The 23475-nt window shown below is 36.4% G+C and overlaps 1 protein-coding gene across 24 annotated transcripts in view; it reads right to left on the bottom strand.

Moving 5' to 3' along the window:
• Positions 1-23475, bottom strand: part of BAZ2B (bromodomain adjacent to zinc finger domain 2B) — a 343885-nt gene that overhangs the window by 7177 nt on the left and 313233 nt on the right. For 17 of the 24 annotated variants that reach the window (XM_033231361.1, XM_033231356.1, XM_033231375.1 and 14 more), the window contains 5 exons: positions 15783-16093; positions 15263-15398; positions 10857-11003; positions 4004-4269; positions 3266-3409 (listed from right to left, as the gene is read on the bottom strand). In XM_033231361.1, the coding sequence (XP_033087252.1) occupies positions 3266-3409; positions 4004-4269; positions 10857-11003; positions 15263-15398; positions 15783-16093 (1004 nt within the window). The remainder of the gene's footprint in view (positions 1-3265; positions 3410-4003; positions 4270-10856; positions 11004-15262; positions 15399-15782; positions 16094-23475) is intronic. The other 7 variants (XM_033231377.1, XM_033231373.1, XM_033231366.1 and 4 more) reach the window with 2 other exon arrangements.

Here is a 23475-nt window from a genome sequence, read left to right as displayed (position 1 = left end):
AAGAATGAGATTTTGTCATTTGAAACAACGTGGATCAAACTGGAGGTCATTATTATTAAGTGAAATAAGCCAGGCACAGAAAGACAAACATCACGTGTTCTCACTTATTTGTGGGATCTAAAAATCAAAACAATTGCGCTCATGGAAACAGAGTAGAAGGATGGTTACCAGAGGCTGGAAGTGCAGTGGGGAGGTGGGGATAGTTACTGGGCACAAAAAAATAGAAGGAATGAATAAGACCTAGTAGGTGATAGCACAACAAGGAGACTATAGTCAATAATAGTTTAATTGTTGTAAATTAAAATAATAACACTTTAAAATAAGTAAAATAAAATTGTTGTAAATTAAAATAATAACACTTTAAAATAAGTAAAAGAGTAGAATTGGATTATTTGTAACACAAAGGATAAATACTTGAGGTGATGAATACCCAATTTTCCATGATGTGATTATTATGCATTGCATGCCTGTATCTCGTGTAGTCTATAAATATACACCTACTGTGTAGCCACAAAAACTTAAATAAAAATTAAAAAAAGAGAAATACCCTATGAGGCACTGACGCTGTGAGAACTTGTCGAAGTGGAATTCTATTTCTTTGGTGACATATCTTGTATGACCTTTCACTCCCTTCTTCTGTGTGATAATGAAAGAAATATTTCTCTATGTGTAATGTGCTCACAGAGTTAAGTCAGCCCTTAGGTAACCTCATCCATTTTCCTAGGAATTATTTGCTTATTATTATTGAGGTTAAGAAATTCACATAAAATAAACCATATGAAGGTGGACGATTCAGTGGCATTTAAGTCACAAGACTGTATTATCATCACCTCTAAAACACTGTCATCACCCTGAAAGGAAACGCCATACTCATTAAACACTTACTCCCTATTCCTCCATCTTCCCAGCACCTGGCAACCACCAATCTTCTATCTGTCTCTATGGATTTATCTATTTTAGATACTTCATATAAATGGAATCATACAATATGTGTGGGAATAATTTGTATAAAATATTTTAAAGTTAATTTGAGAACTACTTCTCTCTTTGTTCCTTACCCAAAGAAAAGGTTAATGATTAACATTAGGGAGAGTGGAATCCAGGAGAGAATTCTAGGTGAGATTCTAGGTGAAAAAAGTATACAACTCATATGTGTGTCCTTCCTTTATGGGATGGGGCAGCTAACGGAAATCAGGAAAATTTATTTAAGTAGGCCCCTCCCTCTATTCTAAAAATTTCTAGTTTAAAAATTTGAAATATGGTTTGTGAGTTTTGGTTCCAACTCATTAATTTCGGCTTGGTCAAACAACTCAAAGTGGAAAGTTCAAGGAGCTTGAATCCACTGAGTTTTGCTTCCCACACAGTTGGCATCACAAACAGGATTACACAGACTATTTCCTTCTCTCTTCCTCTTCCCCAAAGGAGCTATGATTTGGTAGCTTTTTTTTTTTTTTTGCTACAGTCTCACTCTGTTGCCCAGGCTGGAGTGCAGTGGCGTGGTCTCAGCTCACTGCAACCTCCACCTCCGGTTTCAAGTGATTCTCGTGCCTCATCCATGAGTAGCTGGGACTACAAGCATACACCACCACACCCAGCTAATTTTTGTACTTTTAGTAGAGATGAGAGTTTACCATATTGGCCAGGCTGGTCTCAAACTCCTGACTTTAAGTGATCCATCTGCCTCCACCTCCCAAAGTGCTGGGATTACAGGCATGAACCGCCTCGCCTGGCCCATATTTTTTTGTAGCATTTTAAAAAATTATATATATTTCTAAGCCTATTTGTTTTAAGAATTTTGAGGTTTACATTAATCTTATATCCAGGAATTGGAAGATGATGGAAGTTAAAATCAAGAGTTAACTTAAATACTAGTAAAGTCTTCATGTGTAATTCTTTTTCTAGGCCATGTTAGTTACAAATTTCATTGTGCCATCCACCTAGACAACTGACTATTTTGATAGAACAAACAAACGAGGCCGGGCCTGGTAGCTCACGCCTGTAATCCCAGCACTTTGGGAGGTGGAGGTGGGCGGATCACCTGAGGTCAGGAGTTTGAGATCAGCTTGGCTAACATGGTGAAACCCCGTTTATACTAAAAATACAAAACATTAGCCAGGCGTGGTGGCACGCACCTCTAATCCCAGCTACTTGGCAGGCTGAGGCAGGAGAATTGCTTGAACCCCAGGGGGCGGAGGTTGCAGTGAGCCGAGATGCACCATTGCACTCCAGCTTGGGCAACAAGAGTGAAACTCCAAAAAAAAAAAAAAAAAGAACAAACAAAAGAACTAGTCCATATCTAGAAAACAGTGTTTACATATTGGAACCAATCAGTACCAATCAATCATTTCAATGGTTTTAAATGCTTCCTGAATTTAGGCAGGTCCCTTCTGTAATTAAAAAATAATAAAACAAAACAGACATAAACCTTTGGACGACTGTTATTTCATCCTCCAAAGAAATAAATTAGTCATTTGGTCAACCTAGTAAATCACTTGATATATGTGAGGGACACAGATCATTATAAGTTCTATTTAACTCTTCTAAATTGAATATAAATCATAGAGTACAGTTATTTTCACCAAAAAAATGTATAAGAAGAACTAAATAATATACTAGATAATAACAATGTAATTAAAATATATATTGTATGAGTATCAGGAAAGCCTCCCAAAATAAGTAACTTTATTCCTGGAATAGGATTGCAGAGAGAATATGGTAGAGAAGAGCAACTAATAGTTTTCTCTCCCACATTTCATAAATTGAATTTTGGTATTCTCCAATAACTCACATTAAAGCTCTTAAATGTAAAGCTTCCAGAGATCTTCTATTTTTACATTGTGATAATCTAACAATATTTGAGTCAATTTTTGTTAAATCCATGTGACGTGTGGTCGATACTCCATGGATGCAGAATACAAATTCCGGCTTATATGTTACTTACTTTGGGAGGCTCTCCTAATGCTTTTCCTTACCTTCAGCTTGGGCTGGTGGTGCTCTTTCAATGTCAAAAGCAGGTCTATTACACTGGTTTTTACTTTCTTAAATAATTTTAGTTGGTTTCTCTTCTACAGCATTCTACTCTAACCAAATACGCGCGTGTGAGCACACGCGCACGCACATACACACACACACACACACACACACCTGCCTCAAAGGCAGGGCCTAGATCTTGCTGTTGATTAAAATATCTTTGGCTCACGACAAACATGCCTAGCATATATCAGGTATTCAATAAATATTTAGTGAACTGAAATGATTTACTTACTGTCCACTACTTAGTTTCTCTCTAATTGTGGAAAAATCCATAGGCTTCTTAATAACTTTCTTATAACCAGGAACAAGTTTCAAGTTTACAGGAAGTAGAAAAGGCCATGCATCCTCATGAGTTTCCATTTCAGTCAGAATCATACTAAAGAAAATAATGATTGAAATCAGTATCCCTACTTTACAATTGTCTTATTTTTTAATTAAAAAAGCTCTCAGTTATTATATATATATATATATATGAGATAGGGTCTTGCTCTATCGCCCAGGCTGGAGTATAGTGGCACCATCTTGGCTCACTACAACCTCTGCCTCCTGGGTTCAAGTGATTCTCCTGCCTCAGCCTCTCGAGTAGCTGGGAATACGGGTGCACGCCACTACACCCAGTTAATTTTTGTATTTTTAGTAGAGACAGGGTTTTGCCATGTTGGCCAGGATGATCTTGAACTCCTGACCTCAGGTGACCTGCCTGTCTTGACATCTCAAAGTGCTGGGATTTCAGGCGTGAGCCAATGTGCCAGGCCCAATTATAATCTTTCAAATAAAACTCAATGCAAATTAACACTAAAAGAAGATAAAGGAATACATTTACTATACTTACACATTTTCTTAACATTTATGCTTTACATTTTTTTATTTCCACAAATTGTCAGAAAGGAAGCTTTGATATGGTAAAAGGTTTCTAAACAAATAAAATGGGACATTATAAATATACAGTGCATGAAAACAGAAATAATACCTGCAAAGAGCTAGGTCCTTGGAGTCATCTCTTTTCGGTTTCTTAACTGAAGTAAAACTTTCTTGTTTTGACAAGTTAATAGAAGTGTTTTCTTCCATTTTTCTTTTCTTGAGGTCTTTGTTTCCTCTTTTTAGTGAACTACTTGTAGATGCGGAGTCTTCATCTTCAGTGTCTCCTGTTAAAGTTACCTTCTTGCCTTTCTTTGACTCATTAGTCTTTTTTCCTTTGACATGAAGTTTTTTGATTTTTAGAGTTTGACCACTTGCCTTTAATTTAAAAAAGGTAAATGAGGTGTAAGAAAGTGACTGTCTACAGACCTTCTATTATTTTAAATTATGAAAAGTCTGACAGGACCAACAAGTAAAAAGAATAACTCGGATTTAGAATGTTGATAACTCTATTATTCTTAAGGAAGTTCTGTGTATTTCTTCCTCTCATAATATAAGGATAAAATCTAATAAAATATGAAAGGTCTATTCATCTTAAGAATTCTTAAAACTTGAAGATGTTGATCTCATGGTAATTCATCTACAGACGGTGTCTGCAGTATTCTTTCAGGCTAGGTCACTACTTGAATGAGTTTAAAGATACAAAAGAATTAGGAACAAAGATGAATATAAATGAAAATACAGGGATTGTTAATAAGAAAGTTGAAGAGGTAATAAAAAGCCAGGCCAAAAATGAAAAAGAGCTAAGGAAGTGTCAAATAGAGAAGTCCAAGTGATCAAATCTACTAGAAATTGATTTTTTTTCCTGGATAAAAAATAAAAAGTATTTGCAATAAGAAGAGAGTTCCACAAACTTGTGGTTCCCAGGTGTGAACAAAGCAGTGGTGAAAGATGGGATAAAAAGATATCTGTTTTTGAGAAAAACAACATAGAAAGAAAGACATAAAGGACATTAGACTTGGAATCAAACGATATGAATTCCAGCTACGGCTCTGCTACTAACTTTAAGCAAAAATATTTGTGAGGCCCTGTTTTCTCATTTTAAAAATAAGGATGACAAGCCACATACTTGCTAGTCATGCTAGCTCTAGACTTACATGCAAAAAAGAAATCTCAACGTGGTCTTACGCAATGTAACTACAAATTGCAGGCAGCACACTGCTGCAACAAGAAGGGTGCCCCACCCTGTATTCGTAGAGAAAAAAAACCGCCTTTTGAGAGTTAAATGTTATAATAAATATAATAGATCATAAAAGAAAGATAGGTAAAGTTCTGGCAATGTATGACTTTTATTTTTATTTTCCAAATATGTGGTTAACACCAAACACTTTTAGAAAACTATTACCTTAACCAGATTGTTAAGAAATCCTAGACTGCAAAGTCACATAATCAGTGTAGCAATAATTTAAAGTTGGCTGTATTCTTTTTTTTTTTTTTTTTTTTTTGAGGCAGTCTCACTCTGTTGCCCAGGCTGGGAGTGCAGTGGTACAATCATGGCTTACTGCAGCCTCAACCTCCGGGGCTCAAGACATCCTCCCACGTCAGCCACCCGAGTTATCTGGGGCTACGAGTGTGTGCCACCACGCCTGGCTAATAAAGTTGGCAGTATTCTTAAAACTGGCTGAAAAACATTTCTTTGGAGTATTTCATAGCAGTTTCTTTGAGGATTTCATGATCCCTGCCAGTACATTATTTAAAAATGCTCTTAAACAGTTAAAATTATTTGCTTCTTTATTGACAGGTTAAAGTATAGTTAAGGAGATATTTTAATTGACTAAATAAGGCAAACCATAAATTCAACGCTTTCACCATATCATATCAAAGAATCACAATCCCCGTCACTAACTGAAATAATTAATATGTTTTATTCAGTCTCTTCTCCATTTATTTATATTCATTAAAATCTGATTATTTTGGGTTTTTATATTACACTGAGCTTTTAGCACTCTGAAATCATTAAAAAAGAGAGTACTTAATATAATGAAGAAAAAGTTCATTTAATGACAAGTTAGATTAAATAGCTGTGTTACTTAAAACAGAAAAAATCTTATGAATAGTGGGCCAAAACATCTAGTTTCTACTTGAACTAAAATATTATTTGGGATAATTTTCTAACAAATTAATACTCACAATAAGAAAATATGAAACTGGGCCAGGCATGGTAGCTCACACCCGTAATCCCAGCACTTTGGGAGGCCAATGGGGGCGGATCACTTGAGGTCAGGAGTTTTAGACCAGCTTGGCCAACATGGTGAAACCCCATCTCTACCACAACTACAAAATGTAGTCAGGTGTGGTGGTGTACGCCTGTAATGCCAGCTACTCAGGAGGCTAAGGCACAAGAATCACTTGAACCCAGTGGTGGAAGTTGCAGTGAGCTGAGATCACACCACTGCACTCCAGCCTGAGTGATGGAATGAGAGACTGTCTCAAAAAAAAAAAAAAAAAAGGAAAGTATGAAATTGAAACCACAGAATAAAAAAACTTGTGATTTTTTAAAAAAAGACAAAAAAAAAATGATGTGTGTCAACTGATCTCATTAAATAGCGCAAATACACATACTTCAAAAGCAAACTTTCATCAAGTTACTCCATTACCTATTATTTTGCTCTTGGGCAGGGCATCCCCCCAACCCCCATCACCTTTTCTTGGCTACAGTACAAATTCAAAGAGGAACTTAGTGGGTCTTAAGCAACACTTACCAGATTTCATGAACAACAGCACATATCTTTCTTGTTTATATATTGATTAAGTCACAAACTGGTGGCTCACAGGCTCCAAACAGGCCACAGAATGTATTTGGTTCATATAATGCTTGCAAAAATTCTGAATTTGTTTCCAATATTTAATATTTGGGAGGACATAAAAATCCATAGTCTCAACTTCCCTTGAAATACGAGTGGGTTCTCGAACATGGGGCCCACATTCCTACATGACAGCAATTGGGTGAAGTTGAGCTTTGACTGTTAAATTTAAATAGGGCCATGACTTCCCTCTTTGCCACAGTGCCCATGAGGGGTCCACTGAACTCTTTCATGTCATTCATTTGGCTTTTGTAGGCAATGAAGTTTCAAATGTCTAATAGTGAGTTTGTGTGTGTATGTGTGTGTATATCTAAGAGTGTGTACTAATACAATTGGACCTCCATATCTGCAGGTTCTATATCTATGGATTGGACCAGCTGCAAATGGAAAATATAAAACAAAGGCTGGGCGAAGTGGCTCATGCCTGTAATCCCAGCACTTTGGGAGGCCGAGGCAGGCAGATAACTTGCAGTTAGGAGTTCGAGACCGGCTTGGCCAACATGGCAAAACCCTCGTCTCTACTAAAAATACAAAAGTTAACCAGGCGTTGTGGCGCACGCCTGTAATCTCAGCTACTCAGGAGGCTGACGCAGGAGAATCGCTTGAACCCGGGAGGCGGAGGTTGCAGCAGTGAGTCAAGATCATGCCACTGCACTCTAGCCTGGGCAACAGAGTGAGACTCTGTCTTAATAGAAAAAAAAAAGAAAATATAAAACAAAAAATCCAACCCCCTCATAACAAAACAATAAAAAACAATAAATAAAAAACAATATGGTATAACTATTTGCATAGCATTTATGTTTTATTAGGTATTATAAATAATTTAGAGATGACTTAAAGTATATGGGAGGATGTGTGTAGGTTGTATGCAAATAATATCCCATTTTATATAAAGAACTTGAGCATCTGTGGACTCTGGTATCCATGGTGGATCCTGGAGCTAATCCCTTGCAGATACTGAGGTACAGCTATGTTGTATATACATGCACACACACATAAACAAACACATACACATCTTTTCAATTCTGTGATCCTGTGATCACATATATACATACATCCACACATACATACACGCACAGTAAAAACAGTTAATCAGGATAATGGATGCAGAAAAACCCACTTGAGAGCAAGGTGTATATATAGTATAAATATTTTTAAATAACTATGAATTAACTGGAAAGATACTTTAAAAACCTTAACTCTTCCTTATATATCAAGATCAATGTTTAGAGTTTTATTGTTGTAAGAAACATCTAGTCCACTACATTTAAAAAACAAAAAAAGCAGAAGTTTAGAAAGTTGTATGCACATAGAAGGGCTCAAATGAGATTACAGATCTTATGTCTCCAAGTCTACTCCTTGAATGGCAAATAGCTAGGATACTAATTTAAGAGAATTTATTGAAAACAAACATCCAACGACCTACCACGTAATACTCCCAAGACCGAAAACACTTATCTGTTAGTAATTCATAGAGTGTTAGAGAAACTTTCTATAACTTAACAGTTATGAAGTTAAAAGGTAATTTTATGTACAATCAGTGAAGACTGCTGTTGTTATATTTAACTATGTATGACAAAAATGATCAAGTAATGAGAATAATCAAAATAATAAAAAAATGATTATTAGTGAATATGATGCCATGTAAGACCACTTGCTATCTTGTGAAATATGGTCTAAAATATAATAAAGTATTAAAGTAAACATTTCACATAACTATAAAGTTATAAAAACTTTTACATGTATGACCTTATTCGATCTTCACAAATAAGATACTATCCCATTTTACAGATGATAACCTTGAGGCAAAGAAAGCACTCCAATGTTTACAGATCAGGGAGGTAGGGAAAAATCAGTGAAGGAGATTTGAGAAGAAGCAAAGACTGGAAAGAAAACCAGGTGAGTATGGTATGCTAGAAGTCAAGTGAAAATCAGTGTTTCAAGGAGGAGAAAGTGTTCAACTCTATCAAATGTAATAGGTCAGATGACATAGGCACTGATCACTGGAGTGGGAAATGTGAATGCTGTTTGTGGCCAAAGTAAGAGCACTTTTGGAGAAGCTGCGGAGGTGAAAATCTATAGTGAGCTCAAGAGTGAATCAGGGCCGAGTGTGCTGTCTCACACCTGTAATCCCAGACTTCGGAGGCTGCAGTGTGAGGATCAGCTGAGCCCAGGAGTTTGAGACCAGCCTGGGCACATAGTGAGAACCCATCTCTACAAAAAAAAAAAGAAAAAAAGAAAGCCAGGCATAGTGGCACAGGCCTGTAGTTCCTGCTGCTTGGGAGGCTGAGGTGAGAGGATCACTTGAACCTGGGGGACTCAAGACTGCGATAAATCGTGATAGTGTCAATGCATTCCAGCCAAGGCAACAGATCAAGATTCTGTCTTAAACAAAGAGTAAACCAGAGGAGAGATATTAGACAGAACCAGAACAAAACATTTTCCGAGAGTTTTTCTGTAAATGGAAGGAAAAAATGGAGGAACTGGATCAAGGGAGAAGTGACGACAGAAGAGGGTTTTTGTTCAGTTTTCTTAAGATGGGAGAGATAGCAGCACATCAGTAGGCTAAAGAGAGGAACCCAGTGGAGAAGGAGAAATTGGTGATGAAGGAGAAGGGAGAACTGCTGGAATAACATTCCCAAGGGGGTAAGAAGGGATGGAATCTGAGGCACAAGTGGGAAAAAATCGCTTAGTAAGGAGTTCATGGCAACAGCAGAGAAGGTAAGGTATGTGAGCCTGGATGCAGAAGGACAGCAGATGTGGTGGCGAGATGTGATATTTTCTTCCGATGGCTTCCATTTTTTCTCAGCTGAATGACAATAAGCTGAGAATTAAGATGGATGAGACAGAGCTAGAGATAAATTACTGACATCATTAAAGGCCCTCTAACACCTTGTTTATTTATTTATTTAGAGATGGAGTCTCACTCTTGCTCAGGCTGGAGTGCAGTGGCATGATCTGGGTTCACTGCAACCTCCACCTCCGAGGTTCAAGTGATTCTCCTGCCTGAGCCTCCCAAGTAGTTGGGACTACAGGCATGTGCCACCACTAATTTTTGCCTGGCTAAAATTTTGTATTTTTAGTAGATATGGGGTTTTGCCATGTTGGCCAGGCTGGTCTTGATCTCCTGGCCTCAAATGATCTGCTCATCTCAGCCTCCCAAAGTGCTTGGATTACAGGCGTGAGCCAACATACCCGGGCCTTAATGCCTTGAATTTAAAGGCTGAGTATTGCACAGCTATATTCGGATACAAAGGTATAGGTGCTAGAGAAATCAGAGAGTTGTATTAACCAGAATAACAGTTTTTACTAAGGGCAGGCACAGCCAAAGGACCTAATGGTGGAAGCAATGATTGGGATGATAATGGGATAATGACACCCAAGACAGATTAGGAGGAAAGACAGGACATGAAATGGGAGAGCAACAGTGAAAAGTCTTAAGACAAACTGTAAGTCCTGGTGAGATCAAAGGACTGTTGGAGTTGAAGTGCTACAGGGAGTGAACTGGAAGGGAAGAAAGGAGGTGGACAGATGGATGTTTGAAGTGAGTTTATGGAGAGATAGTTAATAATTAGGTTAAGAGACTTAATAATTAGCTTACTGTTAATAATTCGGTTAAGAGTTTAAATATGGGAGAAAGTAACTGAGGTAGGGAATACCTAGAGTCTCCCTTCAAAATATAAACACCATAAAACTCTGTATTTTGATCTAGTAATTGAAAAGTTGTTTGGAGCTGGGTGCAGTGGTTTGCATTTGTAATTCCAGTGACTTGGCAGGCTGAGGTAGGAAGATTGCTTGAGATCAGGTATGAGACCACTGTAGGCAACATAGCAAGACCGTATCTCTCTCAAAACAAAAAAAAAAAAAAAAAAAAAGAAAAAGAAAAAGAAAAAAAAAAATTAGCTGGGTGCAGTGTACACCTGTAGTCTCAGCTACTAATGAGATTGAGGCCAGAGGATTGCTTGAGCCCAGGAGTTTTAGGCTGTAGTGGGCTATGATCATACTACTGCACTCTGGCCTGGGCAACTGAGACCCTGTATTTAAAAAAAAAAAAAAAAAAAGATAAAATAAAACAAAAAGTTTAGTTTTAGATCGTCTTACCTTAGCAATGCAAGCTGGACAAAACCAATCTCCATCTGGGATTGTTGTAATCTTGGGTCTATGGCAGTAGGTATGACAGCCTTTGTCACAGCCATCACAAAGAAGAAGCAGTTCTTCATTATCTCCCTTTCGACAGATTTGGCAGTACTATAATACATGAAAAATCATTTAAAATTAACCATCTGCCATGAATAATAGTTATTGGGATGTTCAATGCACCATAATTCCTAATTTATATTAGTAATGAACATTCCGCTTGCTAACAAATATATAGTAGCCATACACATCTATGTATCTTTCGTTACACAGATATGGACCACATGACGGGTGAGCAGTTCTGTTGGGGTAAATGCTGTGGGGTAAATGCACATTTCAAGTACACTGCAAAGAACAAAGCTTAGAGGCAGAATGCCTGCACACACTTCAGAAGCATGTACACATTAACATATGAAATAATTAACATGACATTAGAGCACATAAAGCAATGAATAGCTTTAATACATGGTGTTTTCTTTGTTTAATGTGCTTCATCTTTTGCTTATCTTAGCATCCTCATGATATCCTGAGAAAGAAATAAGAGAGTATTTTTTAAAATCAAAATTAGAAAACTTGTATTAGTATCATAATTATGTATAATTAAAAGATAACCCTAGATTTTTGACTAATTCATCTATACATATTGTGATAGATTGGAAAATGTGTTCAATCCGGGAAACTTTGAAAATCAACCCAAATCAAACATGTGTCACAAGTGCAGAAAATGGATCCTACAAATTTCTAAGGAAAAAAAGATACATGTAAGAAATTAAGAGGTCATTATTTATTTTTTTAGAATTAAAAATAAAACTAGTTATTTTCTATTGAAAATTTTCTAATATAATTAAAAATTTTAAATCTGCAAAAAGAAGACTTTTTCCACATACATATATTCTGTACAATAAGTTTTACAGAGGAAAGAAGAAAAGTTAGACAAGTAAAAACTTTCAAGACGGCTGTAAAAGATGGTAAGCACTAACATTGTTTTTTGACAACTAGTTCATATTCCAGTCACAAAAGAAAATGTTCTGCAGTCCATATTTTAAAAAATGAAAACATTTAACCAGAAACCATTTAACTGCTTTAAGTTAGGTATTTATATGCTCTTAAAAACAAAATAGCTTAACTGTTCAAACTTACTTTAATTTTCAATGCAACATTATATCAGTCTGGGAAAGTCTAAAATGGTCTTATATAACTTAGTATGTATACCAATGATAGTTGTAGAATCTTATCAAAACAGCAGACACGCTATTCAAGTTGACAAATGTTTATCAAATGTATATATTATATATTTCATATTAACATTGGCATGGTTACCACGAGCAAAAGCAGCAGAGTTTAACATTCCAACAGTCAGTATCCATTTTATGACCTTTCCTAACATCACCATCACTGAATACCTTAAGATGGTGTTATTTCTCCATATTTGAGTTACATTGTTAAAACTTCTACTGTAAAAGTATTCACTGAGAAATAACAATGCAAGGTTATATTTATATCCCTGTAACAACACAATTTAAAAATGAGATTCATGAACATAAGTAAATACTCATTGTTTTCTCTACTAGGTAACTATAAATACTACAAGGTCTGTCTTACATCTCACACTTAGGATTTAAAAATAAAATTATTTCCTGATACTTTTAAAGAAAGAGTGACAGATATCAAACTCGTAACAATTTTGAAAAATTATAGTAATAGCTCATAATATGTTACAGTAAATATATTATTATTTGGTTTTAATTCCTCTGCTACTACAGTAAAAAAACAGTGGATGCTGCCTACTGTTTAACAACAATATAAAGTATACCGTGGGCAGAGAATTATCTGGAGGCAAATTATGACAACTCTCTCTTTTTCTTGGTAAGCTTGGTCTTTGTCCAACAGGGTATTTCTAAAGATATTGAGCACTTTAATATTTTGTTAGGACTTACTATGAGGATTACTATAGGCACTGTAATGTCTCTAAAGGTTATAAAGTGCTTCTTAATCTTTGAATATGAAACACTGCCTTCTTTTCAAGGTAGTTTCATAGCAAAAAATGTATTATTAAGCATTTTAAAAAGGAAATGGAGATTGTGAGAGCTGGAATTATATGATTAATAAGGGTAGATGAAGAACAGGGGAAAGGTTAATGAGTTTGCAAAAATGGAAATAAAGCTATAGATTGCAGAATTTAAATATATCAATATAAAAGCAGGTTTTGATACAAGTTTTAGGTTTCTGTGTATAAGTTTATAATAAAACTGAACACATCATGATGATTGCTTTGGTATGGATGAGAAAAAATATAAATACAAATTTCATTTTGATCTAGGACTTAATATTTTTTTTTTTCAATTTTATTTACAGACAAGGTCTCACTATGTTGCCCAGGCTATAGTGCAGTGGCTATTCTCAAGTGTGATTATAGCACACTACAGCCTCGAACTCCTGGGCTCAAATGATCCTGCCTTGGCCTCTGGAGTAGCTGGGACTATTGGAATGTACCACCATACCTGGCAAGAACTCAGTCTCAGTTTCCCTCTTTTAAAAAAAAATCATTATTGCCTAGATCTCACCAAATATATTTGTCTAAGGTGACTTTCAAGCTGGTTTTAATAATAATTTTTAGAAGGAAAAAATATTTGTATCTGGTAAAAACAATACTAAATGAATCGAACAGTGCCTTAAAATTTATAGTAAATTCTGGGCCAGGTGTGGTGGCTCATGCCTGTAATCTCAGCACTTTGGGAGGCCAAGGCAGGCGGATCATTTGAGTTCAGGAATTCAAGACCAGCCTGGCCAACACGGTGAAACACTGTCTTTACTGAAAATACAAAATTTAGCTGGGCATGGTGGTGCATGCCTGTAATCCCAGCTACTTGGGAGGCTGAGGTAGGAGAATCGCTTGAACCCAGGAGACTGAGGTTACAGTGAGCTGATATTGTACTACTGCACTCCAGCCTGGGCAACAGAGACTCTGTCTCAAAAAAAAAAAAAAAAAAAAAAAAAATTATAGTAAATTCCAATCTGAATTGAGAAAGGCCTGTATTCGAGCATATTATGAAACTGCAGATTCATAGATATTTTAGGAAGCAGTGAAAAACCATAGAAGAAACGTAATTTATTTGTGCGGAATTAATAAGGCCTTGAGTAGTCTAAGCATAAAGGTAAAAACGAAAGAAAGAATGCTAAGCTATTTAAGAATCACTTCTTTTCTTCAGGGAAACAACCATTTTAAATAAAGGAATTTCACCTTTAGCCATTCATGAAAAGAATCTCAAATGTTTAAATTTTAAAGCTAGTCCGTAATTCAAAGTAAATGGTGGCTGGGCATGGTGGCTCACGCCTGTAATCCTAGCATTTCGGGAGACTGAAGTGGGCAGATCACCTGAGGTCAAGAGTTTGAGACCAGCTTTCCCAACACAGTGAAATCCCGTCTCTTCTAAAAAATACAAAAATTAACCAGGCGTGATGGTAGGTGTCTGTAATCCCAGCTACTCAGGAGGCTGATGGAGGAGAATCACCTGAACCCAGGAGGCGGAGGTTGCAGTGAGCCAAGACTGTGCCACTGCACTCTAACCTGGGTGAGCAAGACTCTGTCTCAAAAAAAAAAAAAAGTAAATGTTAAAGTAATTCATAAAAGACTACATATAATAGATAATTCTATATATGATAATATAAAAGAGGCAAGAGGGACACTTGTATGTGATTTGAAATAAATATTTCTCTGGAAAACATGAATTATAGCTTTGCATTTTGAACACACAGCATTTTGGTGCCTGACACAAAATAGAGATTTTTGTGATAAACTAAATGATAAACTAATTGGGGTTGTAGAAAGGTGAAAAACCAATTTTAATTAGTAGAGGAAAGATTAAAGGATCTACTATTCATGTCAACCACATCCGATGCCAAACACATGATATAAGCACATAAACTAAGAGTTCTCTGCTTATTTTGTATTTACTAATCTAAGTGCTTCTTAGAATTAAAAAATGAAAACTGATAGAAAAAGACATTTCAGCAATGCAGTAATATAGCAGGTAATGTTAGCAATGGAACTGTTTACAACAGTGAAACGGCCTTCAAGATTTAGATTAACAACTATTGTGCTGACAGAATGTGGGAGACAACTTCAGTTAGAGTTATAAACGATATTCAAAGAAGGCAGAAGCAAGATTTTAAAAAATAAAAGATAACACATTTGAAAGATTCCTTCAGTAAGGAGGAAAGTATCAAAAATCTTTTAGAATTAGAAAAACTCTCAAACATAGCATACATTATTATGACAGTAGGTAATGTATAATTAAGAAAGATCTGGAGGTTGGAAGAAACAGGACAAAGTAAATTAGTTATAATATTTCTTAAATAAAAACACTTACAACTTTCATAATTGATTTTTCCCATGCTATTGATTTCTGTAATTGCTGAATGCACAGAGCTACCTGTGCAGCACTGCGAGCTTCTGATAATGCCCTTCTCCATACCCTGAGCCCTGGAGCAATATCCTCTTCAATTCTGCATTGAAATATAGAAAAATTAAGTAGGTCATGTCCACACTTACGATTACTGAATGTGAAACAATCATCACACTGAAAGCCAAGCAATGACAAGAACATGTAACAGCCAATACGTATAAGGTTTAAGCAACTAAATTTGATGTAGTGCACAGACTGTGGCTACGTGCCTCAAAGCTTAGTCACAACCAGGTAAATGTAAGATCACTTTGCAGGATTATCAACGCACATAACAAAAAAAAAGTTTTTACAAAGCACCATGCAAATAGCATGATCCGTATGGATCACAGACATACAAGAAGATACATAGATAACAGGCAATAGAAAATAGGCTCCAATTAGCAAAGAAGCACAATAATTTTTCAAGTTAATCTCAATAACCTACCCGTCACCATCACCACTAATGGATGGTGCAGGAGCAGGGACAGTAACTGTGCCCACATTATCCAGTTTGATCTGAATGGTGGTACTTAAGGGGCTCTTCAGATACCTTCTTTCAATGTTCCGCTCCAAATCAGCCAGCCTGGTTACAGCTATATCTAGGGGGTTGTCACTCTTCCGTTCTAGTGCATGTGCACTGCTTTCTTCTTCGCCAGTAAATTCTCCATCATGCTCCTTGCACAATTTAGTAAATGACTTATGTTCAAAATATACCAAGTCCTCCCTTTCTGATGCAGGCTCTGGACACATCCAACCCTATATATCAAGAGAATAGTGTTATTATGGTTTCCTCTTAAAATGCCAGAGGGTGAATTACCTTTACTTAAAATACAGCATTGGATACGGGCAGATCTCAAGGATCATTACTAAAAGATTTTACCTTGTGTTTCCTAAAACTAGGTAGAAATAAGAAGAAAAAATTAAAAGAAATAGTTGTAAGAAAAGTTTGAAAAATAAAATTTAAAAACTTTTGATATTATAAACAGTGTAAGAACAATCAGCAAAATATTTTGAAGGATTTTAGACTAAAATGCTTATCGGTTTCATTGGATGACTTAAATGGAAATGCTTGGGTAGCCTCTGAGCTTTGCTCTTCCTTTCTGTTTTCATTCCTTCCATTATTCTTCTGTATAGGTCCTTCTGTGCTCACCATTTTTCCTTTGACTGCAGGGGCTTCATAAATACTATTACCTTTATCTGTATTGCTTTTCTCTGCTCCTCTTCACCGCATTACCACCATTCATTTTGTAGCTCTCATGTTAAGATTCACTTTAACATGAAAGGGTCCCCTGACAGGAATCCTTTCCTGACCTCTTTCAGGAGCTAAGTCCCACTCTGACAGGTTCTCACAGGACCATGCTCCTTAGCCTTGTCATAAATACAATGTTATACTAGTGTCATTATTTGATGAATATTTTTCTACTTCTAAATTCCATGAGAGCAGGGACTATGTCTGCTTTTGCTCATTTATCTCCAGTACAGTGCAGGCAAATAATGGGCACTCAATACATGTATGCTGACTGAGTAATCAAAATCCTTCAAAGGATTTTTGATTCTCTAGCTCAAAATCCTTCAAAGATTTCCTATTCTTTAGGAAATGTTCACCATAGCATTCAAGTACCTCAATCTATCCCTTTTCATGTTCCCATTCACACATCTTATGTTGCAGTCAAATTCTATAACTTGCTATTCCACAAACATGGGATAAGCTTCCCAATCCTCATGCTCTGCTCATGCTGTTCCCACTTGCTAGTATGATATTCCCTGATCTCTAACTGTCCAAACTATACTCATTTTCTTCAGTTCCATTTCAACTTCTACATGAAATCTTCCATGATTTCTTCCATATCTCTGCCAGAATTCAGTATTCTTTTTCTAAATTCATGCATTACTCTGTTCTCAACAATCAGTTATTAGATTCTGCATATATGTATATGTCTGATCTCCCTATTATATGACAAGCTTTATGATGGTAGGAACAAAATTTTATCCAATTTTTTGGTGTCCACTGCCTGAGATGCAATAGGTATTTAATAAATGCATATTAAATGAAAAACAGAATGAACTTAAACATCTCTTCAGATATAATTATTTTATTTTATATACTAGGATCAGTTCTTCCCCTTTAACTCAGCAGAATATTTATATTTAGAAAGGAAGAATGGACTCTAAAATAGTGGCACAGATGCAAGCTGGCTTCAGTTCCTGCTCCCACTGCCCCCCTGCCCCTGCCGCCAACCACTCAGAAAACCAAAAATAAATATATGGCACTGAGATGATCACCAGCAACATCCCAAAATTCAAACATGAGGATGAGACAGTTCCCGGGGCAAGAGAGAAGTGAAAAAACTCTGAGCAGATGGTAAGAGAACTGGACTTCCACATCCATGATGCTTCTCTACCCTCATTCTACCGGGAACCAAGCACACAGAAAATTTCCCCCAAATTCACAGTTTCTAGACTGAAAAAAGTGAGATCAAGGTAGACAACCAGCTTATTCACTATGAAAAACAGTGTGAAGTTTCCTCAAAAATCTAAGAATGGAACTACCATATGATCTAGCAATTCCATTAGTAGGTATACACAGAAAAGAAAGAAAATCAATATATGGAAGAGATATTTGTACTCCCATATTTACTGCAGCAATATTCACAATAGCTAAAATATGGAATCAACCTAAATGCCCATCAATAGACAAATGGATAAAGAAAATGCAGTATATTTATAGGATAGAATATTATTCAGTCATAAAGAATGAAATCCTGTTATTTGCAGCAAAATGAATGGAACTGGAGGACATTATCCTTGGTGAAATAAGCCAGATACAGAAAGACAAATTATTATATGTTCTCACTCATGTGTGAGAACTAAAAAAGCTACTCTACTCTAGAATGTAGAGAGTAGACTGGTGGTTACCAGAGCCTGAGAATGGTAGTGAGAGAGGGAGAGTAAGAGAAATTGATTAATGGGTACAAATATATGGTTTGATAGGAGAAATAGGAGAATGCATAAAGATGATTAGACTAAATCAGGAAAACAAATCATGATTTGAATAAGAAAATCAACAAATAGATAGATATAAAAAAGAACCAAACAGAAGTGCTAGAGCTAAATAATTCAATGAATAAAATAAAAAATACAAGACTGGACCAAAAATACAGACTAGACCAAGGAGAAGAAAGAATTTCTGAACCCAAAGATTGGTCTTTTGAAATAACACAGGCAGACCAAGGGGGTCGGGAGGGGGGAAGAAAGAAAGAAAGGAAAACAAAGAAAAAGGAAAAAAGAATGAAAAAGTCTATAGGATTTATGGGACGCCATTAAGCAAACAAATATTCTTGTGGGTGTTACAGAAGATGAAGAGAAGGGAAAATGTGAGGAAAACAAATTTAATGAAATAATAGCAGAAAACTTCCCACGTCTTGGGAGAAAGATGAAAATTCAGGTCCAGAAAGTTCGAAGAATCCCAAGAAATTCAATCCAAACAGGTCCTCTCTGAGGCATATTATAGTCACCCTGTAAGAAGTCAAAAGACAAAGAATTCTGAAAGCATTAAAAGTGTCAAGTCACATATAAAGAAATCCTCATTAGATTAACAGTGGATTTCTCAGCAGAAACCTTATAGGCCAGGAGAGAATGGGATGATATATTCAAAGCAGTGTGAGAAAAAAACCCTGCCAGCCAAGAATATTATATCCAGCAAAGCTAGTCTTCAGAAATGAAGGAGAAAAAAAGTCTTTTACAGACTGAGGGAAACTGAAAGAATTCATCACCACTAGACTAAACATGCACGAAATGCTCAAGGAGTCTTATATGTGAAAGTAAAAAGATGATAACCACCATCATGAAAATATGAAACTATAAAACTCACTGGGAAAGCTAATACACAAAGGAGAAAGAGAAAGGAAATTATTACACACATAATTTAAAAAAGCCTGATGATAAACTGTTATACCTATGGAAAAACACCCAGCCACAAAAATAAATAATAATCAAGGAAGTAAGGAACAAAGGATTATACAAAACAACTGAAAAGCAATCAATACAATGACAGGAGTAAGCACTCACTTATAAATAGTAATCCTGAATGTAAATGAATTAAATTTCCCATTTGAAAGACATAGACTGGCTGGCTGGATTAAAAAAATGAGTCCCAACTACATGCTGCCTGTAAGAAACTCTTCTCACTTGTAACGACATATGCAGACTGAAAGTGAACGGATGGATAGAAATATCCCATGTAAATGAAAATCAAAAGTGAAGAGGAATAGTTATACTTATGTTAGATAAAAAAAACTTCAAGTTAAAAGCTGTTAAAAGACACAAAGAAGGACAATTATATAATAAAGGGATTAATGCAACAAGAGAATATAATAATTGTAAATATATATGCACTCAATACCAGAGCACTCAGATACATAAAGCAAAATATTATTAGATCCAAATGTAGAGGTAGATCCTAATATGATAATGGCTGGGGGTTTCAACATACCACTTTCAGCACTGGATAGATTTTCTAGACAGAAAATCACTTTGCACCATAGATCAAATGGACACTTATAGAACATTTCATCCACCAGATGCAGATGCACATTATTTTCATCAGTACATGGGACATATGCCAGGACTGAACATATGTTAGGACTCAAATCTTGAAAAATTTTAAAAATTTGAAATCATATCAAGTATCTTCTCTGACTACATGGAAATAAACTATAAATCAATAACAAAAGGAACATTTAAAACTATGCAAATACATGAAACATAAACAACAGGGTCCTGAACAATCACTGGGTAAAAAAAGAAATTAAGAATGAAATTTTAAAATTCCTTGAAACAAAAGTGAAAATAGAAACACAACATTCCAAAACATATAGGCCACAGCAAAGGCAGTATTCAGAGGCAAGTTTATAGCAATAAATGCCTACATCAATAAAGTAGAAAGATTTCAAGTAAACAATCTAGCAATGCCCTTCAAGGAACTAGAACTGCAAGAACAAATCAAACCCCTAATTAGTAAAAGGAAAGAAACAAGATCAGAGCAGAAATAAACCAAATTGAGACAAAAATACAAAAGATCAACAAAACAAAAAGTTACTTTTGCTAACAATAAAACACCTAGGAATGCAGCAAACCAGGGAGGTGAAAGATCTCTACAATGAGAATTACATCACACTGCTCAAAGAAATCAGAGATGACACAGATGGAAAAACATCCCATGCTCATAGATAGGCATAATAAGTATCATTAAAATGGCCATACTGCCCAAAGCAATTTACAGATTCAATGCTATTCCTATAAAACTGCCAATGAAATTCTTCACAGAACTAGAAAAAACTATTTAAAAGTTCATATAGAACCAAAAGAGAGCACAAATAGCCCAGGCAACTTCACCTCTTGGGCTCAAGCCATTCTCCCACCTCAGCCTCCCAAGTAGCTGGGACTACAGGCACGTGCCACTATGCCCAGCTAAGTTTTGTATTGTTTGTGGAGATGGGGTTTTGCCATGTTGCCCAGCCTGGTCTCAAACTCCTGAGCTCAAGTGATCCTCTCACCTCTGCCTCCCAAAGTTCTGGGATTACAGGCATGAGCCACTGTGTCCAGCCTCAGCAGCATTTTGATACATGAACAATGAATTCACTGAAAAAGAAATCAAGAAGGCAATCCCATTTACAATAGCTACCAAACAAACAGAAACAAAAACAAAAACCCAACTCTAGGAGTAAATTTAACCATAGAAGTGAAAGACTTCTACAAGGAAAACTATAAAACACTGATGAAAAAAACTGAAGAGGATGAGAGGATACAACCATGCTTATGGATCGGAATAAATATTGTTAAAATGACAATACTACCCAATGCAATCTACAGATTCAACACAATCCCTATCAAAACACTAATGACATTCTTCACAGAAATAAAGAAAAAATATTAAATTTTGTGTGGAATTACAAAAGACTCTGAATAGCTAAAGCGATCCTGAGCAACAAGAACAAAGCTGGAGGTATCAGACTACCAAGACTTCAAAATAAACTACAAAGCTGTAGTAACCAGAACAGCAATGTACGGGCATAAAAACTGACACATAGACCAAAGGGATAGAATAGAAAACCCAGAAATTCATCCATACCTCTACAACCAACTGCTTAACAAAGGTGCCAAGAATGCTCATTGTGAAAAGAATAGTCTCTTCAATAAATGGTGCCAGGAAAACTGGATATCCATATGCAGAGGAATGAAACTAGATCCCCACTTCTTATTCTATACAAAAATCAACTCAAAATAGATCAAAGACTTAAAGTAAGACCCCAAATGATAAAACTACTAGGAGAAACAGGACATTGGTCTAGGAAAATATTTTATATATAAAACTTCAAAAGCACAGGTAACAGAAGCAAAAATAAACAAATGCAATTATATCAAATGAAAAAACTTCTGTACAGCAAAGGAAAAAGTCAACAGAGTAAAAAGAAAAGCCACAGAATGGGATAAAATATTTGCAAATAATACATCTGAAAGGAGATTAATATCCAGGATATACAAGCAACTCAAACATCTCAACAGCAAACAACAACAACAACAACAAAAAATCCAATTAAAAATGGGCAAATAATCTGAACAGACATTTCTCAAAAGAAGACATATACATGGCCAACAAATATACGAAAAAATGCTCAACATCACTACTTATCAGGGAAATGCAAATCAAAGCCACAATGAGATATTATCTCACCCCAGTTAGAATGGCTATTATAAAAAAAGAAAAAGAAAAAAAAAAAAAAAGGTCATGCGTGGTGGCTCACGCCTGTAATCCCAGCACTTTGGGAGGCTGAGGCACATGGATCATGAGGTCAGGAGATCGAGACAATCCTGGCTAACACGATGAAATCCCGTCTCTACTAAAAATACAAAAAATTAGTTGGGCATGGTTGTGGGCGCCTGTAGTCCCAGCTACCAGGGAGGCTGAGGCAGGAGAATGGCGTGAACCCGGGAGGCAAAGCTTGCAGTGAGCCGAGATCGCGTCACTGCACTCCAGAGCCTGGGCGACAGAACAAGACTCCGTCCCCCTGCCAAAAAAAGAAAAAAAAAAAATGAGATGCTGGTAAGAACACACAGGAAAGGTAACTCTTACATACTGTTGGTGGGAATGTAAACTAGTATAGCCATCATGAAGGACAGTATGTAGGTTCCTTAAGAAACTACAAAGAGAGCTATCATATAATCCAGCAATCCTACTACTGGGAATTTATCCAAAGGAAAAGAAAATTGTTGCATTGAAGAGACATCTGCATCCCCATGTTTCCTGCAGCACTATTCACAACAGCCAAAATACAGAATGAATCCAGGTGTTCAACAACAGATAAATGGATAAAGAAAATGTGGCAAAAATACACAACAGAATGCTATACAACCAAAAAAGAATGAAATATCCTGTCATTAGAGGCAACATAGATGGAACCGGAGGACATTAAGTGAAACAAGCCAGGCACACAAAGTTAAACATTGCATATTCTCATTCATGTGGAAGCTTAAAAAAAATTGATCTCATAGAAGCAAAAAATAGAGCAGAGGATACTATAGGCTGGAGAAAGTGGGGGCAGGGAGGGATAAAGAGAGGTTTGTGAAAGAATACAAAACTACTGGCTGGCCATGGTGGCTCACGCCTGTAATCCCAGCACTTTGGGAGGCCGAGGCGGGCGGATCATCTGAGGTCAGGAGTTCCAGACCAGCCTGACCAACACGGAGAAACCCCGTCTCTACTAAAAATACAAAAATTAGCCGGGCATGGTGGCGCATGCCTGTAATCCCAGCTACTCAGCAAGGCTGAGGCAGGAGAATCGCTTGAATCCGGGAGGTGGAGGTTGCGGTGCCTGAGCTGAGATCGCACCACTGCACTCCAGCCTGGGCCGAGATCGCGCCACTGCACTCCAGCCTGGGCCGAGATCGCGCCACTGCACTCCAGCCTGGGCAAAAAGAGCAAAACTCGGTGTCAAAAACAAAAAACAAAAAACAAAATTACTGGTAGGTAGGAGAAATAAGTTCTAGTGCTCTATACCACTGTAGGATGACTACAGTTAATGATATATATTGCTTCAAGTAGCTAAAGGAGGATATTATTCTTAACAGAAAAAAAATGG

This window comes from Trachypithecus francoisi, unplaced genomic scaffold (assembly GCF_009764315.1).
Source record: "Trachypithecus francoisi isolate TF-2019V2 unplaced genomic scaffold, Tfra_2.0 Lachesis_group13, whole genome shotgun sequence".
NCBI lineage: Eukaryota > Metazoa > Chordata > Mammalia > Primates > Cercopithecidae > Trachypithecus > Trachypithecus francoisi.
Note: the sequence above shows the minus strand (reverse complement) of the source record. Positions and strands in the feature narration are given on the sequence as shown.